At 39.6% G+C, this 26,112-nt stretch overlaps 2 protein-coding genes across 9 annotated transcripts in view; one reads left to right on the forward strand and one right to left on the reverse strand.

Annotated features, from left to right (window-relative positions):
* GIMD1 (GIMAP family P-loop NTPase domain containing 1) overlaps positions 1-14,862 on the forward strand; it is a 29,839-nt gene extending 14,977 nt beyond the window's left edge. For both annotated transcript variants that reach the window (XM_063460065.1, XM_063460064.1), the window contains exon 3: positions 14,129-14,862. In XM_063460065.1, the coding sequence (XP_063316135.1) occupies positions 14,129-14,389 (261 nt within the window). In that variant the 3' untranslated portion in view covers positions 14,390-14,862. The remainder of the gene's footprint in view (positions 1-14,128) is intronic.
* Positions 14,863-17,108: 2,246 nt separating this feature from the next.
* Positions 17,109-26,112, reverse strand: part of AIMP1 (aminoacyl tRNA synthetase complex interacting multifunctional protein 1) — a 68,945-nt gene continuing 59,941 nt past the window's right edge. For all 7 annotated transcript variants that reach the window (XM_063458377.1, XM_063458375.1, XM_063458372.1 and 4 more), the window contains 3 exons: positions 25,117-25,322; positions 19,026-19,194; positions 17,109-17,377 (listed from right to left, as the gene is read on the reverse strand). In XM_063458377.1, the coding sequence (XP_063314447.1) occupies positions 17,211-17,377; positions 19,026-19,194; positions 25,117-25,322 (542 nt within the window). In that variant the 3' untranslated portion in view covers positions 17,109-17,210. The remainder of the gene's footprint in view (positions 17,378-19,025; positions 19,195-25,116; positions 25,323-26,112) is intronic.

The raw sequence follows: 26,112 nt of genomic DNA on the forward strand, positions 1-26,112 counted from the left end.
TGGGGGCCCTATAGTAAAATAAGGGGGGGGACCTAATGTCCTCCCCCTTGAGTGGTGGGTGGGGGCCCTAAATACTAATAAGGGGGGAACCTAATGTCCTCCCCCCTGACCCCCACCCTGAGCGGCGGGTGGGGCCCTAAATTGGAATAAGGGGGGGACCTATTGTCCTCCCCCCTGGCTCCCACCCCTGAGCGGCGGGTGGGGGCACTAAATACTAAGAAGGGGGGACCTAATGTCCTCCCCCCTGGCCCCCACCCCTGAGCGGTGGGTGGGGGCCCTAAATTGGAATAAGGGGGGACACCTAATGTCCTCCCCCCTGGCCCCCACCCCTGAGCGGCGGGTGGGGGCCCTAAATACTAATAAGGGGGGGACCTAATATCCTCCCCCCTGGCCCCCACCCCTGAACAGTGGGTGGGGCCCTAAATTGGAATAAGGGGGGGACCTAATGTCCTCCCCCTGGCCCCCACCCTGAGGATCAGCCATAGGCTGCTCACTGTTTAATAGACATGCCCCTACTCGCGGTATAGAGAGTAGGGTCATAAAATGTACTAATACTAAGTAATCTTTAATTAGTAAATTTGGCTGAAAGACCAATTTAGGTCTTTCAGCCTTTTAGTAGATAGCTCCCTAATACCGTGGGAATTAGGGAGTTATCTACTTATTCATTCCTGTCATTACACTGACTGCACATGTCACATTGCACGAATTGCACATGTCTACTGAAAGGGCTAATGGTCAACACAAGGGCAACAACCCACTTAAGTACTATTATTATTATTATTATTGCAATTTATATAGCGCCAACAGATTCCGTAGCGCTTTACAATATTATGAGAGGGGATTTAACTATAAATAGGACAATTACAAATAAACTTACTGGAACAATAGGTTGAAGAGGACCCTGCTCGATCGAGCTTACATTCTCTAGGAGGTGGGGTGTAAAACACATTAGGACAGGAATTTGCAATCAAATAAGGTGGACTGCCCTTTAGGAGAGGGCAAGAGACAGGTATTGGTTAGTCTTGGAGGCCATAAGCTTTCCTAAAGAGATGGGTTTTAAGGCACTTCTTAAAAGATGCAAGACTAGGGGAGAGTCTGATGGCGGTAGGCAGGCTATTCCATAGGAAGGGAGCCGCCCGCGAGAAGTCCTGCAAGCGCGAGTTGGCCGTACGAGTGCGGACAACGGACAGGAGGTGGTCACGGGCAGAGCGGAGAGACCGAGAAGGGACATACCTATGGATCTGTGAGGAGATATAAGAGGGGGCTAGAGTTGTTCAGTGCTTTATAGGTGTGAGTTAGTACCTTGAATTGACTCCTATAGCATACAGGAAGCCAATGTAAGGACTGGCAGAGGGGTGAGGTGTGAGAGAAACGACTAGAGAGGAAAATCAGTCTAGCAGCAGCGTTCATTACGGACTGTAGGGGTGCAGTACTTTTGGGAAGACCAATCAGGAGAGGGTTACAGTAATCCATGCGGGAAATTACTAGAGCATGGACAAGCTCCTTGGTGGTATCTGGTGCAAGAAAGGGGCGGATGCGGGCTATGTTTTTAAGATGGAATCTACAGGATTTGGCAACATGCTGGATGTGAGGCTCAAAGGTGAGACCAGAGTCAAGTATGATGCCAAGACAGCGCGCTTGCAAGGATGGACTGATGTTGGTACCACAAACTTGAAGGGAGAGCGAAAGAGGAGGATCAGTATTAGGAGGAGGAAAGACAAGGAGCTCAGTTTTACTAACTTTGAATAGTGCACAAGAACACTTTTAAATGAGAGAAACACTTAATGGACCTTGCAGATGGAAATAAAAGACACTGAAGAGGGGTGATGCAGGGATTTACCTACTTGACAGTAAAGGAAATTGAATGTTAGCAACCCTAAAGAAAGCATTACCTTCACATGCTCAAGACATTTTCTCTGTAGAGGTAACAATGGCATATCAGTTAACTTTAAACAAGGCAGAAGTGAACTTGTTTGTAACAATGGCACCAAATTCATAATCCAAAAATGCAACAGACTTTATTATCTAAACAATTGTGCTGAAAATTAAGGCAGATGTTATGGATATTGAAACAGAACCCTACCTTTTGCCTGGGAATAATTATTGCTACCGGCCCTTTAACAACTAACCAGGTACATATACAGCAACAGAGACCATGGATATAATGGAATATGCTTACCTGGTTCATGGGGATTATTCTTCATCACAGTTCGGGCCTTTTACCAGCATTCGTTTATTTATGCGAGCCATACGGTAGGGACTCAGCCTTCATAAATACGAATGCAAACTACCGAACACCGGACCACCCTGCTACCCAATTATGTGGTATTTTACCTCCCTGATCGGCACATACAATCCCTATGAGAAATGCACAAACTCTTTGTTTCAATTCCTGGGTGGCCGCCATTTCGGGACTTTTACACGTGTTCGCGGCCATCTTAGCTCCCGAACAGCGGTGATTTGCCATTGAGTGTCTGGAACTAAAATCGGACACTTGAGTAGGCGAACACCGCTTAGACCTCAATAACACCGTAAATTTGTGCTGAAACTACCGACTGTCCTGCCGTTCGGTAGAAAGACTATACAACATACAGGGATTCTAGCGACCATCAAGATATCCACGGATGGCAAGCTTTTCGTGACTTTTCACCACACGAACGAGGACCGACCGCAAGGCCAAAACTTATGGAACTATTTTCGGCTAGTGTGCCTGTGCGGTCGGTCAAAACTTTAAAGCTCCATAACTCCCGAACCCCTTAACCGAATGGGATGATTTTTAAATATGTTGTTCCCCCAGATTAGGGCTATTTGGGGTACATTCAAATTTGGGGTACATTCAAAACTAGGATAAAAATGTGTGCTTGTTAATTATGTTAAATGTTTATCTGAGGGGAGGAGATGTGTGGGTTGTACCCTGTTTGTTTTTGGTTACTGTACTCATTATGTAGATGTCTTCCTTGCATGGGCAGAATCACATAAAAGGAGAATCCTTGTCATTAAAATTTAGTTCTTCTTGACCCTTCAAAACGTAGCCTCGTCTTGTTCTTGGAAGGGGATTTACTGCATAACCACCTTGCTCTTTTAACAGCTATGCCTGACTCTTCTCTTGGATCTCGTGGATGGGAATAAGTTACTCCACTACTACACAGCAGCTTGCCGGGAAAAGGGACGTCTCCAACGGCTGATACCCTCGCACTACCTGGGTAGCCGTTACAGATGTTATAATATTCAAACCTGGCACTAAATTATATGTCATTGTAATTATAATGAAATTGCAAAGTTATAGAAAGTGGTGAAAGGAATGAAAATGAAGGGTAACATTGATTGGTCTGACCTAAACTGTGAAATTTGCACTCATGAAAATTTGTTCAGAGTAGAAGGGAAAAGATGGATGCTTGTGCCACCACGACCCTAGAACTAGTGCACACAGACTTAGAAGGTCCCATAGAACCACAAGCCAGAGAAGGAGGGAGGTTGGTCATGGAATATTTGGTGTATCTCAGTCAGTAGACAATGTCACAATACAGGAGTAGTGACTTCCAAAGAGGATATGGTGTGAATACCACTGTTAGACTTTGCTTTCACTGGAGGGACAGTTGTTTAACTTGTAGATGGAATGCATCATATAGATTTCCAGCACCTCAGAAACCTGTGATTTATAAACCACACTTTGCAGACAAGCCTTAAAGATACTTGGGGGCTGGCCCCGGGACTATTTGTATTCCTCCCCAGTATTCCTCCCGATAGCACTTAACTTGGAGTTTCAGAATGGTCATGGTTAAAACTTACTACGAAGGATAATAGGAGATGCAGATCCACTTATAACAAGACTACTGATGGATGAAACACCCCCTAAGATAAGGGACTTTCCCCAATGGAAAAGCAAGACGACACTCATAGATATAATAGGAATTTCCTACTTTTTATTTTTTATTTTTTTTAATCAGTGATACCATATTGTCATTCAAGAAATAAAACATAATTTGAGTTTCTGTGTGGTTCAGGGATATGGAATAAATCTCATCTATCCAGTATTATAGCATAATACAGAGAGGGGCTATGGAAGGGCTAGTACCTTCTTTACAACGGAAGTGGATGCAAGGTATTAATATTCAAATGACTAATGAGGATTGGTCATATGTGCTTAAAATGGGGATGAATTCACAAGTCAGCAACTCTAGGAAAATTATCTTTTTTAAAAGAGTTACTAGATGGTATAGGACTCCAGCTCGATTACATAAATACTGTCCATTGGTTAGTGATTGATGCTGGAGGTGTGAAGCTAAACGGGGCGATATGGAACATATTTGGTGGGAATGCAACCACGTTAGATCATATTGGCAGCATGTCCTAGGGGACATATATAAGATTTTACCAACACCTAAACAATTAACCTCTTCAAAGATATTGTTGCGTTGGCCAGCCTCCTTCAAAGAGAACCATAAACAGCTACTGTTGAACCACTTATTGAATGAAGCAAATGCTATGATCCTGGTCTTTTGGTGTAAATTCATAGTTCCAACCAAAGAACAATGGAGACAGAAAAAGTTGAAAAAATTAGGGAAATGGAGGAAATGCATTGGGCAGCTAAAGGAAAGAGAGAATATTACTTTAAGGTATGGGAGCCCTGGCTTACTCAGTGGATGGGCCCCGAATAGACAGATTAACATCTTACATCTTATTGAGGTTAATGTACATTTTTTGAATAGGCAATAGACAGATTCCCCACCTTCTTCCCCCCTCCCCCCCCCCGCCCCTTTTCTTTTTACTGTCTTCCTTTTCTACATCCCACTCTATTTAAAAAAAAAAAAAAAAAAAAAAAAGAACCTGTGATTGCTCTCCTATTCCACTACCCAGACTTGCCAAGAGCTGGCACATCTTCCATGAATTTCTGGAGACCCGGTATGCTTAAAAAATATATAATGCTTCTCATTAACAATATGGTTATTCACGAAAGTGAGAATTGTTAATAGTTCTTACAGGTTTATTCATTGAAGTGATAATTCAAAGTAAATTTTAAGAGTAGAAGCTCTGAAAGCATAGATTAACATTTCGGGTTCATCTATTTTGACCTTAAAGTTCAATCACCTCAAAATAATCTGTCAAAAATAATATTAATATTAATAATATTCTCACAATACAATGTCTCAACTCACACACTAGTAAAAGCTCCTTATGAGTAGGGCATAGAAACTAGAGATTATTAAGTTGCTAAATTTAGTTTCTCTAGTCTGATTTTGACAATTCACTGCTTGTTGTCCAAACATTGTGATTTGGAAAGACATGCTTTGATGGCAGTATTTACAGTGCAGAGATATAGTTAACAGAACAGGAAAGAACCTCATCAAACAATGTATTGTTGCCATATACAATCTGGAATGCCCTTGCTTTTACATGATAATTAAACTTCATCCATGATGTAATAGTTGGCTTTCGAATTACATTTTTTCCACTATGAACCCACATGCTATGAGTTCATTGGCTGCAAATGATTTAAAACAAAATGAAGGGATATACGTGAATGTAAAGAACACATTTCATTATATCTATAGTTGTATAATAATCCTACATTGCATATATTTCCTCTATTTAATTATCATGTAACAATCTTATCCAGAGCACCTTTCAGAATTCAGCAACTGATCATAGGCAAATTTATAGACATAGATATATAAAATTAGACATACTGTTACAAAATGATAAGGAAGCTCTTTTCATGCACGCTTGATCTAAAATGTGTGTTTTTTTAAAAAAAAATATATAATATATCTTTAAATAATTATAAATATTTATTCTAAAAGCAAGAACCTAAATTCATATGGCATTATTTACGTAGCTTAAAAACATAAACTTTAGAAAAAATATCCATATTTGATCTAAAATTACCATTCATATATTCACTAAAGGCAATATGTATGCAGAGTCAGAGATAATTCTCAAACTCAAATATCAGAGCATAGAAAAAATGAGGTCTGCGCTCATGGGTGTCCGCAGAACTTTTCCAGGTGGTGGTGGGGGGGGGGGGGGGGGGAATAATTGTAATGACATCCATGCTTGGCCCCTTTTTGACAGTGTCATGAAGGGAAGAGGCATAGTCATTATCACATAAAGCCAGGGTGAATAGCGTTTTCACAACTATACTCTCAGGAATACATGCTTGTATTCCTGACATTATAGTGTTTCTTTAATCAAATTAATCAAATTCTGGTCATCATAACAACTTAATCTAAATGAAAATGTTATGATGCCAGGAAGCCCCTGGGTGCTCTCTTTCCTTTAAGGGGTTAAACCGCTCTCAAATGGTTTAACCCCAAAGGCTTCCTCCAGCTCCAGATCTCCAGGTCGCTCAGTGGTATTCAGCTTCTGAAACGGAGTGTCAGGAACTGTAGATTGACGTCAGGCATGGGTGCCGCTGATTGGCTAGAGTGGTCAGCTGACACTCTAAGCCAATCGCTAGTTCCCGGTTTATAAACAGGTTTTACTGTTTTATGAATGGGGAGCTACTGATTGGCTTAGAATGCCAACTGACTGTTCTAGCCAACCAGCGACACCCCTACCCAGTGACACTCTGTACTTCCTGACACTCAGTAAATAAAAGTAAACACATTAACACTAATGTTTTTTTTTTTTTACCTTGGAGATGAGAAGGTCCAATGTTTCCCTGCCAGGCCCAGGTACCAAAGCCTTATGATGGGGTTCCAGGAATGAAGAGGAGGGATTACTTCACTTGTCCTTCCAGCTCCAGTCTCCTTTTCTTCTTCTTCATTTTACACAGTCTTCTTTTTCTTCTGACACTATTTTCTCTCCTCCTTGGCTCCTTTCTGCTACTTTCTGCTTATTTTGCACCCTTCTGGTCCTTTCTCTTTCTGAAATCTTTCTGCTCCTTCTCCTACTTCACCTTTGTGCTTCTTCTGCCCCTTCCAGCTCCTTGCTGTCCCTACCTGCTCATTTATATTCCTTCTCCTACGTTACATTCCTGCTCCTTGCTGCCCTTTCTGCTCCTTGTTGTTCCTTTCTGGTCCTTCTCCTACCTTTCCTTTGTGTTCCTTCTGATTCTTTCTGCTCCTTTGCTTTTGTGCTCCTTCTGTCACTTCCTGCTCCTGCTGCCCCTTTCTGCTCCTTGCAGACACTTTCAGCTCCTTCCTGCTACTTTCTGTTCCTTTTTGCTCCTTCTCCTACTTTACCTTTGCGCTCCTTCTGCCCCTTCCAGCTCCTTCTCCCACTTTACTTTTGTGCTCCTTTCCGCTCCTTCTCCTACTTTACCTTTGAGCTCCTTCTGCCTATTCCAGCTCATTGCTGACCCTTTCTGCTCCTTGATGTCTTCCTGCTCATTTCTGTTTCTTCTCCTCTCTGTTCCTTGTCCTAATTTACCTTTGTGCTCCTAATTCTTTCTGCTCCTTTACCTTTGTGCTCTTTCTGTCCCTTCCTGCTCCTTGTTGCCCTTTCCAGCTCCTTGCTGGCCCTTTCTGCTCCTTGCTGACCATTTTTGCTTCTTGTAGACCCTTTCTGTTCCTTCTCCTACTTTACCTTTGTGCTCCTTCTGATTCTTTCTGCCCCCTCCTGCTCCTGCTGCCCCTTTCTGCTCATTTCTGTTCCTTCTCCTTTCTGCTCCTTCTCCTACTCTACCTTCCTGCTACTTGCTGCCCTTTCTGCTCCTTGATGTTCCTTTTTGCTCCTTCTCCTACTTTACCTTTGTGCTCCTTCTGATTCTTTCTTTTCATCCCTCACTTACCAGAGCTGTCTCTGCAGTCTGGGAGTTGCTGGCTGCACTCTGTGCTGCTCCCCGGCAGGTTCAGACAGGAGAGAGAAGCAGGGATAAGATGTAGCTTCCTATCCCTGCCTCTCTCCACACACAGCGCCACCTACTGGCCGGCACTGGTATTGCACAGTATTCTCAATCTCATACGAAAAATACCGGCACAAGCTGAAAAATCCAGGGGGGGGGGGAAGTGCGCCCCCCCCCCCTTATCCCCCCTGCAGGCGCTCGTTTCTACACTATGTGTATTTGGTTTACACTGCTGGAACTACAGTGGGTGGAGCTGCAGCTCAGGAGAAACTGTTTGTATTTTCAATCCTTTTGGTAGTACAATTACCTGTGCCTCTACTCCTTTTCTCAAATATCAGACCAGCGTCCCTGTTTCCATCTGACACCCCCTCGTTATGTCTCTGCTATATTATAAATGATGTTGTCGCTAAATAATTTCTATAAGTTATACCAATGTGGGGTGGGGGACATTATCACATTAATCAATTACTATATTATTCCAAAAAACAAAAATAGAACATGGAAAAAAGTAAATAAGGTGAAAGCACAGACAACCCTAAATATGTTATGCTACAGGCACAAATAAAATAAATACATCTACAAGTAAAAAACACAAAATTAATCTCATAGCATATGTAAAACAGAGCTTCACAGGTCACACTATAGCGTATAGCACTCACAATCTTCAGAGCCAGCAATATGGGCTCTTTCAAGAAGTATTACTTTACTGAGAGGGTAGTGGATGCATGGAATATCCTTCCAGCTGTGGTAGAGGTTAACACTGTAAAGGAGTTTAAGCATGCATGGGACAGGCATAAGGCTATCCTAGACTTACAATAAGGCCAGGGACTAATCAAAAGTATTTTGAAATATTGGGCAGACTAGATGGGCCGAATGGTTCATATCTGCCGTCACATTCTATGTTTCTATGTTGTATGGCCTTATGGATAATGCTTCAATTCATATGGTTACCTGCCTCTTCTTCAGCATCAATCCAAGCAATGGAGTGGAACACTAGATGCAATTGTGTTTGAACAATGTCAAGAAGTTTAATTAAAAATCTAAAAGGATTCTTCCATAAAAGCTTTAAAAGTAATGGTGTTAATAAATAGTAAAACCCACCAACACAATGAGCTCTTTATACTTAGTGTTTTGTGCACTTTCACTTAATTTATGTTTGTACATTTATATGGACGAATCTGGAAACAGTTCTCAAGTTCTATATATTGGATATATATTTCTGTTCCTGAAACTGCAACAGGGCTGTATGGCATTCCAGCACTGTGATGTTTAAAAATTAGAGAAGTGCACCAGCAATGGCATGACTACCCTTTAGAAAAAGTAACAGGGCACCACCTGGGGGAGCCTTGGAGGCAAATATACCCCCAGGCTGCTCATTATTGAGTTAGTGGGCTCATGAATTGTTAACCTAAACGTACAGAAGAGAGGAGAGCAGGCGTGCCCTAGACTACTTCCGTTAGTTATGTGCACTGTTTGAGTAACATCTGGGAAGGTGTTTCTAACCCCAGTTATAAAAGTGTCAATAGTAGATTATGCTAGCTTTAATACCTATAATCTTAATATTATTAATGACAGGAGGCAAATATTTGCTTAAGTCTCTGTTTACTAGAACTCCACAGCAGAACAGTAACACAGAGAAAATTAACCAATCAGAAAAAAGTACGATACAATAAAGCTCCCCTCCCCACACATAACTTCCTCTTTCAAGCTGTGACAAAACAGAATAAGAAACAGAATAAAACCATGCAGTGTAACATAAGTCCTCATAGGCAGTGAAGTTAACAATGTCAACCAGCCAAGAGGAAATTTAAAATGTGGTGCCACGGACAGATTATAAACTGAAACGAGAAAAACATTGTCGAAGGGGCTGGTTAGATAATTAAACATACTCTGAAAAAACATGCAGTCACCCAGTGCGACAAACAGTATTGCTGTGATGTACAGAGATCTCAACTGTTCTATGTAAGAAATGGTAACACGAAAAGTGACAGATAGCAGAAACAACAAGCAGAGTTGCATACATACCTGATTACCCAAAACTTCTGACCAGAGATCAAACAAGGGTAGGGATGAAAAAACTGGGAGGGAAATATTTGCCTCCTGTCATTAATAAAATTAAGATTATAGGTACACTAAAGCTAGCATAATCTACAATTTTACAACATGACAGGAGGCTTCATGTTTGCGGTTTTACCGCTCAGTGAAGAAAGCAAACAATGCTTGTTCCATTGGTAATTATCGTGGGAGGCCAATAGATTAATCCTAAATTGATCCTTCGACAGCGAGATGTGACGGAAATGTGATTGACAGAGATGCCTGTCGTTGATGTTCTTCCAATCCCAGGAAAAAGTCAATCCGCGGCACGATTAACTGTACCTGGTAACATGTGACCGGGCTCTGCCAAGGCAGTTGATGTAATGTAATGCCAATATGGTGTCCAGTCCCAGGAGTGATTCACGTACAGAGGGCGAGACCTCCACAACCGAATCTTGCTCCCTTTCTTTGTCTTTGGAGGATTTAGAGGTCCACCCTCCATCTATCTGCAAAATTGCACATGGCCAGGGGACGTAGTACTGGCCCGGGTGCCCCGGTCATTTCTCGCACCTAGCGCGTACCATGTATTTTCAGATCTGGGTATTGTGGGTCTACCCTTCCAGTAGCACTCGTGAGATGGTGCAAGTCTGCTTTGAAGGCATCAAAATCTCCTGCTTCCTCCAGAGGGAAAAACTGCCCGCAGAAGTCGTCCGTAATGGCATAAACAAAACTAACATTGTTAGATCACCTGCTCAATACAATCCCGGTTATGAAAAAGTATATATATCTGTACTAACTGGGCTCACCCAGTACGAGTAACAAACCTGCAGGAGTCGATCCAGTATGGAGGTACAGCGGCCCCGACAAAGCGGGCCAAACATAGAAGCTGTAGCAGAGGCAGCCAGATCAAACAGCCCATACTCTGCCCGATAAGGTGCCAGGTAAGTGAGAATTTGGTGGGAGGTTCTTCCCCCGTAATACCTCAGGGGGTATATCTCGTAAGGAGGTATAATGGCCAGAGTAATGCGGTTCCATCATATAAGCTGTAATGGGGACAGCCAACTCAAGCAGGTAGATCAGCTTAAAACTGTAACGTAGGGATTCCTTCCAGCTGATCTGGTGCAGCATCACTGGGAGGCTCCGGTGAGGAAGGCAGCGATACCTACTGTACGAGCTGTAACATCAGCGGGAAAACTATAGTATGTAGTATCAATATCAATACTGGGCTGAGTACACCCTCTAAAACGCAATCAGATCCTGTTCTGGTAAGAATCTGTTGGACATTGGAAGAAGATGGGCTCGCCCTCCAATAAGGGAATCAGTATCCCATACTGCAGTAAACCAGTAAGCAGTAAACTGACGGAAACTAGAATAAATATATGTACTTGACTGTGCGTATGAGACGGGCTCACCCCCTAAAAGAGAAATTAGTATCAATATCCGCAGCGGGCTGCGTAAATGAGAGGGCCGCACCCCCTAATAATGTAATTGGTATCCGTATCGGTGTCCGGCTGATTCTATGGGAAGGCTCACTATCTAATAATGTAGCTAGTATCAATACCAGTATTGCGCTGAGTTTCAAGAGAGGCTCACCCTCTAATAGAGAAATAGTAACAATATCAGTAGTGAGCTGAGTATGCGAGAGGGCAGCACCCTCTAATAGTGTAATTAGTATCTATATCAGCATCAGGCTGAGTAAATGAGAGGATTTGGGGTGCCGGATGGCCTGCGGGTCGAAGAGAGGCTCGCCCATAGCGTCCAGGAACACCTCCTCATCCAGCAGAGAGGTGGGCGCCGTTTGTGTAGGAGGGACCCTGGAGTCTCGGGCCACATGGAGTCATCAATCCCGTCCTCGCCCCACCTGTCCTCATCTTCCAAGGGCAACTGGTCTTCCCGCCATTCGTCTAGGATGGATAGGGGTGGGCGAGTCTGTGACCACTTGTCTCGTGCGCTTCGCTGGAGCCTTGCCCTTCTGAGCGCATGGCTCGAGGCCTTCACCCTTCCAATAGTGCTAGGCACTCTTGCCTGTTCACTCCTGGGAGAGTCCGACTCGTAGAGTCTTCTGCCATGTGGGGGACCCCATAATGCCCTTATTCTGCGTCACATGTGGGAGGGCCCTAGCCTGGGCTTTTTCCACCGAGGCAGCCACTGCTGCATTAATCATGGCCTGTAAGCTTAGTTCTTGGGCCAAGGGGTCCATAGTATGGGGAGATGTAGTGTGACACCTAGGGTAGAACAGGGCCAGAATAGCCCGGGCAGCACTCCAAATATTACGTCAGGATAGTTAGCGTATATAAATATATATATAAATAGCCGGGGGTCACACAGTGGCAATGGCACAGTCCGAGCAGGCCAATCCTGGGGCACAGTCAGAGCAGGCCAATCATGGGGCACAGTCAAAGGCAGGCCAATCCTGGGTACTGCAACAGGACAGCAAATCCTGCTTGCGCTAGCATGAAAAGTCTGGGAGCTGCAGCTCCCATGTGGCACCCTTGCTCTCCCCCCTTGGCCCCAGGCACACGGGGAGAGGGGCTCCAACTGCCGGGTACTGCGCGCAGGTGCGAGGACAATAAGCAGGGGGAGCACACACGTGGGCCACCGGAGATGTACTCCGCGGCCCCAGCACTCAGGGAGGCTGCTAGAAACCAGTCTCCTGCGATTCCAAAGCAGACAGTACCAAAGTCGGATACAGAACTGCCAAACAAGGTAGCTAGCAGGCAGAAGGAGAAATGCATAGAAGAGAGTGGATAGTCAGGGAAAACGGAAAAAGAGGGCACAATAATGTGAATTAAATATAGGCACTAACAAAACAAATAGGAACAATAAAAGCAGCAATATATATATATATATATACACACACATATATATATACACACACACACACACTAAGAGCAGGAGGCAGTGTACTGATGTGGAGCAGCAAAGAAAGAGGAAGTTATGTGTGGGGAGGGGAGCTTTATTGTAGCTTTTTTTCTGATTGGTTGTTTTTTTTCTCCGTGTTAATGTGCTGCTGTGGAGTTCTAATAAAGAGAGACTTAAGAAAATATAAAGCCTCCTGCCATGTTATTAAATTAGTTTTGAAAGCAAGCTATGGAACTTTGTGTTCATAGAGATCCATGAACAAAACTGCATGCAGATGCAAGGCTAAAAAGTTATTTCCATTTTATGTTTGATTTTCTTAGCATTTGTCATGAGTAAAGCACTAATGACTAAAAAGCCCACAGGTACCAACATGATAGAAACTGTCAGATTCTGTGCAAGACATTTGGTGTCAGAGAGGATACACTTGCTGTAGACCCTCAGCTGCATTGCAGGAGGCAGTCATCAGTAGTAATGGAGAACTTAAAATGTTGAGAATTGACATTTATATATTCATACACAATATGTGCAGAAAAATATTTTTTTCCCTTTCAGATCGAAATGGAACTTACTTTTCCTTTTATGTTGTATCATAAAATAATTCTCCAAAAATGTCTGACATTGTGTGCCAGAATTGCAGTGTATTGGGTTTCATCATTCCTACAGTTTATTTAAAAATAAAAACATACTTTCACAAAATCTTGAAATATGAGACACACTTCGATCTTCTGGATAGAATCATTTATTTTTGGTAAAAGTGGCATTGAAAGTCAGCAAAGTCCAAGGATTGCTTCCCATTTTGCTGTCCTTTTGCTTCAGTACATGATACGAGTCCTTGCAAGTCTCAGATTGTATTCCTTCAAATAAAATATGATTTTTATGTAAGTTCATTAAGTATTTTGAGAAAAAGCATTCTACTCCTGTCAAATGTCTGCTATATAAAACACTTCAGTAAGCTAGGAAATGCTGCTTTTTAACGTCCACTGAAAATGTAATAGGCCAAGCAATTGTAAATGTGTTTCTTGTCACTTAACCCTTTATAAATCTCATGTGAACATGATTTGACAGGCTGGAAAAAAAAATTATTTTGATTTAGTTTAGAATTCAAATCTGCTTTTTCTCGTCGTCTCATTATTCATTAGTTTATATCACAACAGGGTTTAATCAGGAATAGTGGAGAACTAACAAAATGATTTCAAATAGTAAGTTATTAGAAAGAATATTTTCAATTTGGCTAATTTGATCTAAAACATTTAATTATTTTGCCATTTCTTGCCAATGTCCTGTTTAGTGAATAACTCTATAAGTGAGAACAATTAGCAGGCATCATAGTATTCAAAAGTCACAATTTAGGAGACCTATATTGTACTGGTAGTGTGGTCTATCATTTACATTATTAATCCTTGAAGATAAAATAGTCACCAACTGCACCCTTTTCTTTTAATACAGGAACTTCTGGGCCCTACGTGGAACGATTTTACCACGGTCATATTTACCCATGGAGACAAGCTAAGCGAGACCTGTATGAAAGAGGATGAATACCTTATGTCTGCTCCTAAAAAGCTATTGACTCTACTGGAAAAAGTACATCAAAAATACATTTTTAGAGATCCTTCAGATAAATCCCTACAGAAGGAAAGATCAATCCTAACAAGTCAAATGTTTGATTACGTGAAGAACAACAAGTACCAAAGTTTACACTTTGATTGATACATTCCCAGCAAGGTTTGCGCAAAAGTGTTTGTCAGTGTTCTGGAGATACAAAGTGGATATAAAGCACATTTGTATATCATACTGGCATGGACTGCCAACTAGAGGATTTATTTTACAGCATACCTTAAATTGGCATATGGTGCTTCTAAGAGATTTAGGACTCAAAGAATCACAAAATGTGTGATGGAAGTCAACATTCACTCTGACTTTTTGTTAAATTTGGTAGATGCACTTTGCTGGCTCTTTATGTTTGTATTATTGTGGTGTATTAACCTGTAAAAGTATCCTTTATTATTACACAGGAACTGACTTAAGGAAACATTCTTTATCTTTTCAAGTACCTGGATGTTCTTTATTTTACGAGAGGTGCACACTGGCAAAAATAGCAAAAACTAAGTGCTAGGACATTTTCATACATCTTCTTGTTCAAGTTAGAAATCTTTTTAAAGGGAAATTCCAAGCACAATAACCATGTAACACTATAGTCACCTAAATTACTGTAGCTAAATAAAGCAGTTTTAGTGTATAGATCATTCCCCTGCAATTTCACTGCTCAATTCACTGCCATTTAGGAGTTAAATCACTTTGTTTCTGTTTATGCAGCCCTAGCCACACCTCCCCTGGCTATGATTGACAGAGCCTGCATGAAAAAAAAGCTGGTTTCACTTTCAAACAGATGTAATTTACCTTAAATAATCGTATCTCAATCTCTAAATTGAACTTTAATCACATACAGGAGGCTCTTGCAGGGTCTAGCAAGCTATTAACATAGCAGGCGATAAGAAAATCTTAATTAAACAGAACTTGCAATAAAGAAAGCCTAAATAGGGCTCTCTTTACAGGAAGTGTTTATGGAAAGCAGTGAGGCTGCAGGGGCATGTTCTATACACCCAAACTGCTTCATTAAGCTAAAGTTGTTCAGGTGACTATAGTGTCCCTTTAAAAGCTTCCTTTATTGTATTCATTGTTGTTGCAAGGATGTGAAGTTATTTATATAAAAATAAAATAAAGCACTCTAACCAAGTATCACTTCACTTACTGATATAAAGTGATGGGACAGTTTTGTTCACAGCTATAGGTAGTTTAATTGGGGGGGGGGGGGGGGAGGAGAGGGAGGGAGACTTGGCTATAACTTCCAAGTTGTATACGTTTATTTATAAATAAAACAAACAAAAAAATAGCACTAGTTAGAATGCATTGGTTTCAGAGATAAATACATTGTTCGAGAATGGGCTTCAGGTCACATTTAGGGTGACTACATGAGCTACTGATACTACTTATTTAAGTGCAAAAGTATTTTAAAACATGACCAATGTATCATATATACACATTACTTTAGTTCACAGGCAACTTGCTGTGAGATGTGAGGTTGAGTTTATAAATGTGTCCAGAACTCCAAGTAGACACTTTATGAATAATAAAACTTTTCTTTTAATACATACATAATTTTGCATTAGGTTTGTTTTCAGGGTCAGGTTAGGGTATTAAAGGGAGGTTTTTAAATGCAGGCTATCACAGGAACACACGTTCTAGCCGTGAGCGCCAACTGTTTTAGCTACCGCTATTAACTTGGCTTGAGAGAGAACTGCATACAACTTGCAACAGCGGACACTTGGGAGTGTAACTTTTACTAATCGTAGGCAGGTGACATGACTGAACATTTCAAAAATATTAATGCATTTGCTAGTTGCCAAAGAAGCTGTCTTCTGCTGTAGATGCATGTCAAGGTCTTCCAGCAGAGATGGAAGACTTAAACTAGACACAATATTACCTGGGCTACGAGACAAAAAAAACGAATAAGATGTGAGTTTTCATCAGTAAATGGGACCATGAGTTTTTATATATTTTAAAATCTATTCTTGGAGCAAAACCATTAGGAGTTTATTCAGCAACTGGCAAAATGGACTAATCAGAGAACAATATTTAGAACAATAAATTTTAAATGAGGGAACAAAAACACATTTTCATCCTTAGCCAAATCTGGCAATGAAGGTAAAAAGATTATCAAAATGCTGCTATTGTGTTAATCTTATTTACCATTTAAAAACAGCTCTATTTATACAATTTTTTTTGTTATATTTCATGTCTTTTATGCTGTTTAGAGAAGATGCTAACTCATAGATTAATGCTGCCATGGGTTGATAAGGAAATGAACTCATTGTGATGTAATTTGTAAATGTTAACGCTAACTGAGAGAGCTTTTAAATAAAAACGTACACATAATATTGTTACATTTAGCTGCATGGTGCTACCACCATGGTCATCCTACCTCTCCATTCAATTTCTGTTTTCTTAACTTCTCATTTCTCTTACCTCTTTTTTATTATGTCTCGCTAAGCTCTTACTGACAGTCTCTCTTTCACCTATGTCATTTATTCTAGTTGGCAATCCTGCATATTTTGTTGCCCCTTCTCCCTCTCCCCTTTATCTTTCAGGAAGGATGTGCTCCATGATGATCCCTGGTAGTCCAGTGGATGAAGCTTGTGGTCTGCACTTACAGTGGGTGCGATGACTGTAAACGCTCTTCCAGGCACTCCTCAGTGACTCACTCACTAAATGCTAGGAGCCAGATTGATCTGTGACTTGCACCCCTCCATCATATCCCTACTAGTCCATGAGTCATGCCCCAGAACCAGCATTTCAAGTGAATGCCTAATTTACCAAAGGTAGTGCCTGCCTTGGTTATCACACACAAAAAAAGCAGATCACACAGCGATGAACAAAATGGTTTGTCTTTATTATAGCTTATTCTCAGATTTGATACAGAAAAGGCATCTGAAAGCTATCTTCAAGTGATTCTTCTCTAAAAGGACATTGTTTATTTAATATTGCTTTTGGCCATGGTTTGGGCTTTGCATACTCCTTTCCCACTGACTTCAAATGCTGCTCCTTTGTAAGTTGCCACACACTGTTCGTCGGTAAGGAGGTCTGGTTGAATTTGCTCCCATGTTTTCTTCTTAGGGTTTAGTTCTTTATCAGGCTCCCCTTTAGATATGAAATAAATAAATGCCAGTCATAATTTGTTCAGCATACTTGCTAAAAACTCCCCCCAAAAATTTAGATCTACTTTTTTTTTTCTTGTGTTACAATGTACAAAATGAAACATAAAAAGGTATCAAATGGTGGATACAATATCTGTCAAAAAAACCAAAAAAAAAACTTCAATTTAAAGACCGGGCCAGCTGTACCATTCAGACATCAATCTCATGTAATTATTCCATCCAAATAAAATGGCAACATGAAACATGCCGGTTGAGCGTCCAATGGATACAAATTTCACCAACCATTGTACTCTTCAGTGATTTAAAGTGGTCATGAATTTGAATCAAATTGAACCTCTATTTCTCAGTGTTGGGGTTTTAACTTAACTGTTTTCCATGTTGTATTTTGTACACTTCCAGAATTCCAGGTTTAATTTAGATTTTATTTGGATTGATGTACTGTTGTACTTATCTGTATTTTTACTTTTTAAAATGCATTAAATCCTACTACTGTACTAAAGACTTTAGTATACACTTTCTCCAACAGTGATGCATACACTTGTGGTTTGAGTTGTTTTCCAATGTTCCCACTGCTTTATAAAAAGTCAACTTAAAAATCACTCAAACAAGAATGATCAGTTTGTAAGGCCTTTGTACTACACCTCATGGAAGCTTGATATTTAGTTACCTGAGTTAAAAGCTGCACCAGGTAATGTTTTATGACAAGCAATAAATAAAATAATTGGGAAGTGTAATAATATAAAAACATTTTAAAAAAGCAGCCTGCCTTCATCATTTGCTCATTGATACAGATATATCCTGGAAACGCAAGGTCTGTGCCAATTATTTTACATACAAATAAAAGAAGAAAAACGCAGCTGTAGGGAGCATATGGGAAGGCATTTTAATGGTGTTTGCCAAAAATATTTTAGCAGTTTTCCAAACAAATTGTACCAATTCCTGCTGGAAACAGACCAGGATGGGAAGGCACAAATGTAAAGCCAAACTGTGTTTTTTCTCAGGGTTGGGTCAACAATGTCTGCTTATTTTCAAATAAACAATATGAATTGTAAAACAGAATTCCAAGAAACCTGTAATTTTCATTGGAAAGCAAGAAGCCGTTGAGATGCGGACATACGGTACTAAGCAGACAGATGAGAAGTGTAACCTATTCTAGAGACCTGTGTGTTTCATCAGCCGGCTATAGAGGAAGCAGATGCCATAAACTATTTGACCAAAATGAAAGGCTTCCTGTGCCTTGCTTACAGCACTTTACAAACCCTGTTTTACATTTAAAGGAACTGGAGAAGCTAATAAAGCAACACCTGCAAGGCCCATATGGCCCGCCATAAAAACCTGGGAAGTGGCAGTGTATAGGACAGATGTGTTTATATGGGCTTAATAGAAGATTTGGTAGCAATATATGAAACACATTTCAAATGTTATCAACAAAGAATAAATGCAAGTCAGTACAAACAATGCCAAAAAAAAATTGTTGTGGCTTTTATGTTCTGTATTATGCTATAGCAAATTATGTTACAATTAAAAATTATTCTAAAGAGGGGGGGGGGGAGAGACTATTCTAGGTGAGGACAGTATGTATTATTCACAGTGATGCAACATACATAAAATGATTTCTCTTTCTGGATTACCTGGGAAATTCTGGAAGGTGATCCTCTCTCCAGGAACAGCTCCACTAGGAGGATCCAAAATTTCCACTTTGTCTGGAGAACTGGCACACATGACCATGGCCTGTGATAGGACTCCTCTCATTTTGGCAGGTTTCAAATTACAGAGCAGCACTGCCATCCGATTTTGCATCTATATAACAAGATAGAATGAAAAAAAAAAATCATTAAATATTTTAACAGTACGCACACAGGTGAGGAGAAAGGAATACACAAGATTGGAGATATAAAAACCATAGAATAGCATATAGCTGCATTTATCAAGTGTATGGTTTTGACAATCATTAGTTATGTGCTGAGATGACCAGAGAAATGAAACAAGAATTGCAAAATGTTACCTTAATATATTGCACTGGGAAAATAAACAAATAAACAATGCAGCTAATGCTCAGAAGTGTAAAAGGAAATGTAAACCTTCAAATATTACAAAACTATGTAGCCATGCATACTTGTTTATAGAAGATGCTTTTTTTTACATGTATTGTAAATATGGTTTCATATAAATCGATCCATCTATCCAAGTGTTATCGTACTGTTCTGTTGGCATATTCAAAATCTCTCTTGGTACTTGTTATGTATAAAAATCTTAAAGGGCTTTAGAAGGCCCAAAGCATCTTCCCATTATCAATCTCAATACAATATGAAGTATAAAAGAAGTGTGTTATAAAATATGCTTTATTATTATTTAAACTGTAATAAACTGCTTGAAACATTAACTATATTTTAGGCATGAGAACTTATTTTCCACAATATAGACTTTGGGGCTTTTTTTTTTACTTTACAGTCCTACAAACTATTCACATAATACATCTGACGTACATAAAGAAAGTGTCAACAAATTGAAAACACCAAACCCAGCATGTGCCCAAATTCAGTCAAACAGGCAATGTTACATTTTTTCAGCACATGTTTAAGGGGAAAATAATTAGGCCAAAACACACACAAGGAAAGTTTGGTTAACACTGATCCAGGCATTCATAGCACTAACAAGGCCTTCCTGCCAGAAATAAGATATGGCAGACTTTTATTATATGGACAAAACAAACGTCCAAAACATCTGAATGGAAGGCAAGCCTTCCTTTCTGTGAAATTCAATCCAACGTTTACGATGGCGCACAGTGGTGATATTTCCCTTTAAGTTATTTTCGGAAGGAACAAGTAATTTGCAGTACATATCTTTTTTTCCAGGTGAAAATATAAGAAATGGATACAATCTAAAGCATCTGTAAAGCAAAGAGATGCTGGTCTGCTCAAGAAAGATGTCTTTTAGATTAGAAGAAAAAGTGACAAGTATATTTACTTTCTACAGAAAAGCAATTTCTTTAACTCAAACCAGTTTAAAGATCTGTGTTTTAACTTACATGTTGTACTGTCTGATCTATGTATTTGGAAGGTTGTAGCATACATTGTGTGTGCATGTTTACTAAGTCATCGTTTGTTATTTTAGCAGATTTGTTAAATGTGTGTATTCTGCAACTTTATGTAATTTGTATATGTAAAAATATTAGGTAAAATTTAATTTACATAGGTGTCAACTGTGTATTGCAAGAAAAGATGCGTATGACTCAGTAATTGGTGAGAGTAAGCTTCGTTAAACAGAAGTTTCAACATCCCTTGTGTTTGTCTGTATTAGCTCTGGAGGTCAGTTACTTGTCAATTATCGTCATTCTTGAATTGTAAAATACTGCGCTGTTGGTGCAGCATTAATGGTCAGGAATGGTATAAAATAATAATTTGAAGAAAAAAAAAAAGCCAAACATAAATTAGACGTTTTACTTCTAAATTCTACATGTTTGGCTTCTAAATTCTAAAAGCAAGTTGTTTTTGGGAAGAAAGTTGGACAACTATATTACTACAAAATATGATATGTCAAATAAAAGACAATTGCTACACTTGTATGAGAAGAAAAATGAATGGAGGTTTACAAACAGCTTTGTCTTACTTGAACAATGGCAGTTCATCGCTGTCTGCATTGTTTTGCTAATAAAAAAGGATATTTGTTCAAAACACAACTCTATTAACAGGAAAAAGCAAACAAAAAGTGTGGTAAGCTATACTGTGCTAATGAAAATCCCATGTCATGAAACCCTAATAGTCATCTTGCGGTCCAAAAATGTCACGTCAAAATGTTTTTGTAGGATATTTTGAAGTTCATCTACAGGAAGACACTGTTAGAAATAAAAGACGACAATTTTTTTTTTTTTTTTTTTGCTCTTCTACTTTGTCAACTTTTGGACTGCACACAATAGCAATAAAGAGTACGTACTCTTTCTGGGTAAGCTTCAATTTATTTTCCTTGATAGATACCTTAACTAAAGTTTTTTTTTCTTCTTCTTGCTATGATGAAGATGTACGACTATAAAATGTAATTGACCAGATGTTTTATTTTTCTATTATTGTTTTATATCTTAGTTAAATCCACATGATTCATATCAAGTCCAGATTTTATTTCCCAGGTGCACTTAGTTATTTATGTATGTATTTATTTTAAAGCTCAAGCAAGCATCAGAGACAATTATCTAATTACTTGAATTACTTGGCAGTACACAGATCTTCCCTGCTGTACTCGAAGGAATATTGATCAGCAGTTTGTAACCGTTCCCAAGGTTAGCATTAATTTTGGCACTAAGGACTTAGTCGTAAAAGTCTTGTCCCGATGGTAAAGAATAGGAGGGGAAAAAAGAGAAAATAGCTTTCAAATTAGATCCTATTTTCTCTTTCATTTAATGGTTTGTAAACGAGGGAGAAAATTATATGTATAACATAGAATTAGACAAAGTTCATGATATAAAACAATGTTTCAGAATCTAAAAGGTAAGCTTTCAAACAGTCAGCTCAGATCATTTTCACTTTTTTTTCCCCCCCAAGAAGAGACAATCTGAATACTGTGTGTTGTAGAGCAAAAATAAACAAACCAACCCTCAAACCTATTCCAAGTACTTGCATATTACAACAAATTTGGTACATTACAAAAACAGCTTTCTAGAAAGTATCTTGAAAATGATTTTGAAAATGAAATTCAGACTATCCAATTACCTGTGAGGTGAGAGAGAGAGGAGGACCCTTTTGATGCACATCACACTCAGAATCACACTGAATAAGGACTGCTGCTGACAATATATCTATGCATATCTGTTCTTTAAAGTCCTTTGAAGGTATCCACTTGGGTGAGCATTTTTTTTTAAAGAATTGAATATACTATTTTATAAAACACTGCGCTGTGTGTTTACTTGGAAAGAACATAGCAACAGAATCAATGGCCAGATTATCTTTATCCAACAAAGACAAATAGAAGAAAATTCAATTTTCTGTATACATGGAAGACAAAGGGAATTTTAAAGCAGTCATTTGGCACACACAAATCAATTATGTCTTTTTTGTTTTTCAGATTTCTGAGATCTATTTTTTTAACCTTATATTTTTCAAACAATCATGTAAGTGCAGTGCCAAAAGTAAGAGACCTTGAGATTTTCTTTTTAATTCACATGGTATTTACAATTTTTATCTTTTTACAAGCAAAGAAATAATAGCATAGAGCAGAAAGGCGGTCTCCAGTATGTGCCCTTGTCCAATGACGGAAGCAGCTCCCAAAACATAACGTAATAGGCCATTAAAAAGGCTTGTTCTTATTTTACACCTCTAAACTATGGGTAATGGGGGGGAGGGGACTATTTTGTGTACTTCTGCAAAGAAGTTGTCGCTGTAGGAAAGCTATGGGTAAAGACTGGCATAAGCGTGAACTATAGCACTCTTGTGTTAACATTAACATCATTATCATTATTATTATCATCAGCACATACTCCAACTTAACCACTAAGTGGATTGTCAGGTTAAAGGTTGAACATAAAAATTTACCATAAAAAAAAAAATTTAAATGAAATTAGCTTCACATACAAAGCGTATACAGTCATGTCCCCAAAGATACCATATTTGCAACATCCTAGAAGTGCATTTAAGAATGTCTGGAGGAGCCTGGTGTTAGACTGGATAGTCCCCCGTTCCTTAAGAACGGTGTCCGCTTCTGTTGGACTTGGAAGTCCTACATTTTTGCAATTATTGGTCACATTGTGCTTTTGAAGGGACTTGGTGATGGGTTGCATGGACTTTCTTCACCACAAACTAGCTCTACTTAAATCATTGGATAAAGTTAAGGGCAGTCGATTTAAAGTGAGAGTGCTTTCTCTAGTAATTCAGATGTAATGTGAATTTTATCAGAGCATTTGGCATCACATGATAATGACCTTAGAAGCACTGACGGGTGCTTGAGGCGATATAGAGATACTGTAGACCCCAAGAAAGGTAAATTGCTTAGCTTGTTTAGCAAGTAGCACAGATTTGATAAAGCATCTTATGAAATGTGGCAGCTTCTCCAGGGTAAGAGTGTCTGCAACTCCTCTGATTTTGATATTGCTCTGTCTGTCCTGGTCACCAAGATAGTCCACACAGTATCATAGGGTGGTTTGGGATGCCTGGAATTTGTGTAGTATCCTCCAATGCCATTAGTCCCTATTTAATATCCAGGACATCTTGCTCTATAGCTTGTATACAGGATGTAACAGTCTGTACCTCCGTTTTCACCACTGCTGGTAGTAGTTGAGTGTTCTTGCATAGCAAGACCACTTACTGTTATCTCACATATATATTATTATTCTTATTATAGCCAAATTTACCACCCTAACTCCTCCCACAGTTTTTACACTACATAGACAGTAATATACCGAAACGTGCGGATTGTTCCCGATTGGTGTGCTATTACTTTGTGGAACGTTTCGCCGAATGGTTCACGGAATATCGTCGTTCTTGAGGCGAAATTTGTCCCATAGGAATGAATGGCAAAGCTAAATTGGGAGCTGGCAAAAGCTGAAAAATCGTTTCAACGTTGCAATTAAATGTGCTATATGAATAAATAAAAGTTGAAATGCATTTCTCACTCTATCAAGCTTGTCATGTGCACTTTTTAAATTTGATCAATCAATTGGTTAGTGTAATGTTTACTATCTTTACTCACTCCAAACACTCCACACAGTTACTCTGCCCAGTCCAACCTTTCCACAGTTACTCCAGCCACTCCAACCACACAACAGTCACTCAAGCCACTCCAACCAGTTACTCCGTCCACTCCAGTTGTAGACTACTGGTGGAGGCAAGAACACTCCACACAATTTCCCTAGAAATTGTAGCTTTTCTAGTTGACATTGCATCTTCTGATGTTGGTATGTTAGGGTCTTGAATTAATTTGTGTATGTCATCCTCCTGTGCTAATCCACAGTCTGGTGGCATCGCAGCCTTATGACAAGGCATTCCCTGGAGCATTTGGTCGATAACTCGTTTAGAGTGTGGAATAGAGATTTTTGTGATTTCCAACCCATCTTTTGCGGAGCAGACAGCCGGGAGTTGGGGGCCAATAGGTAGGTACAATGCTATGTTTTATGTGCTATCCTATTTAGTCAACTATTCTCCATTCTGCAAAAATATTCAATTAACTTATATGGTTTTTGTAATGGGATTTTGTTATCATGTAGTGTATACTAAAAAATAAATGTTTACCCCAAAATAATAACACACATATATTTTGAAACAATCAATCCTCATACATCCTGTTCACTGGTAAATTATTGTTAATAAAGTTCAACATATACTGCAACACTCTAGTCTAACTGATTGGTCCCCACACTTACTCCTGTCAGCACCCTACACTGTCTGACGGGCTTCCATAGCCTATGAGACAGTGCTACAACTGGTTTGCAGATACCAGTATAATATATGGTCTGACACTGGTTCATTGCTAAACTAGCCTGGAGAATGGGAGCACCGTTACATTTCCTTAGCATTTACCAAATTTCCTTAACCGACAGGGGTTCATGCACTCAACAAGCAATCTCAGAAGTGGCAGGCAGGGAAGTGCTCTAGTATAATTAAAATTGTAACACATGACCTGATAAAATAGTTTACTGCTCTTTGTTATGTTATGCATATAACTTTAGTATGTTTAGTGTTACTCCAGGCTGCAGAAAGAAATATTCAAGTAAAAATTCTGGAGTCTTTTATCCAATACCTGATCAAGTGGAATATGCTTCACAAGGCCACTGACAACAGTGCGAGGTGCAGGTTCTCCTACGTCCACCTCTTCCACATATAGAGAGTCAGCATCTGGATGTTTCTTGGCAGAGAGGATGCGGCCAACGCGGAGATCCAAGCGAGAGACATTTACTTCTCTAGCATCGTCATCAGCAGGCGCTGTTTTCTTTTCTTTCTTTTCACCTATGCATGAGAGAAAATGATATAATTGTCACGTCCACATAGTCCATAGATAAAATGCAAAGATATCTTCAAATTATTTTGAACGATATTTCACCAGTTATTTTATAAAATAAGGTTAAGCTATAACTAAAACTTTAGAAGGAATTCTGCCATTCACAACATTTGTAGACACATTCTATACATTATGTTGAAGAAATCTCCAGCTAATTTATAGCTTTAAATAAAAAGTTACTTGAAGACCACGTATGACACCTTCAATGAGTGCTGGAATCGGATACACATACTAGTGGACGTGGCTGCCTAATGCTAAACAACACACATGGATAGGTTGGAGGTAGGCAATAGTGCAGACCCCATATTAACTTACAGCAACAACCTCTATAGGGTTTTCTGAAACATGCTCAACAGTGATCTGGGTGTCATGCTCACTCTGTTTTAACCCTGCAGCCGGTGCTTGGTCACCTAAATGGTGACTAGGGCACTATAGTATTAAGTTTACATTTTTATATTCCTAATGTTACAGCGTTCCTTTAACTTGAATATATATGTATATTCTTTCACATCCTTGCTGTGAGTGAATCATCTCACTTTATAAAGCATCACAAGTGGATGCAATACTTACTTCTTCGGTTTGCTCCATTATTGTACTTGTGAGTGAGCAGTCTGTGCCTCCAGTAGACATATGCCAATCAAAAGGAGTAGTAAGTGTGGTCTGTTTCCTAATAATAAGTGCCTGTGATGGAAGACCCTGTACCCCTGGCTTGTGTAAGGGCTTGGAGACCAGCCTCCT

Source organism: Pelobates fuscus, chromosome 6 (assembly GCF_036172605.1).
Source record: "Pelobates fuscus isolate aPelFus1 chromosome 6, aPelFus1.pri, whole genome shotgun sequence".
In the NCBI taxonomy this organism is placed as follows: Eukaryota; Metazoa; Chordata; class Amphibia; order Anura; family Pelobatidae; genus Pelobates; species Pelobates fuscus.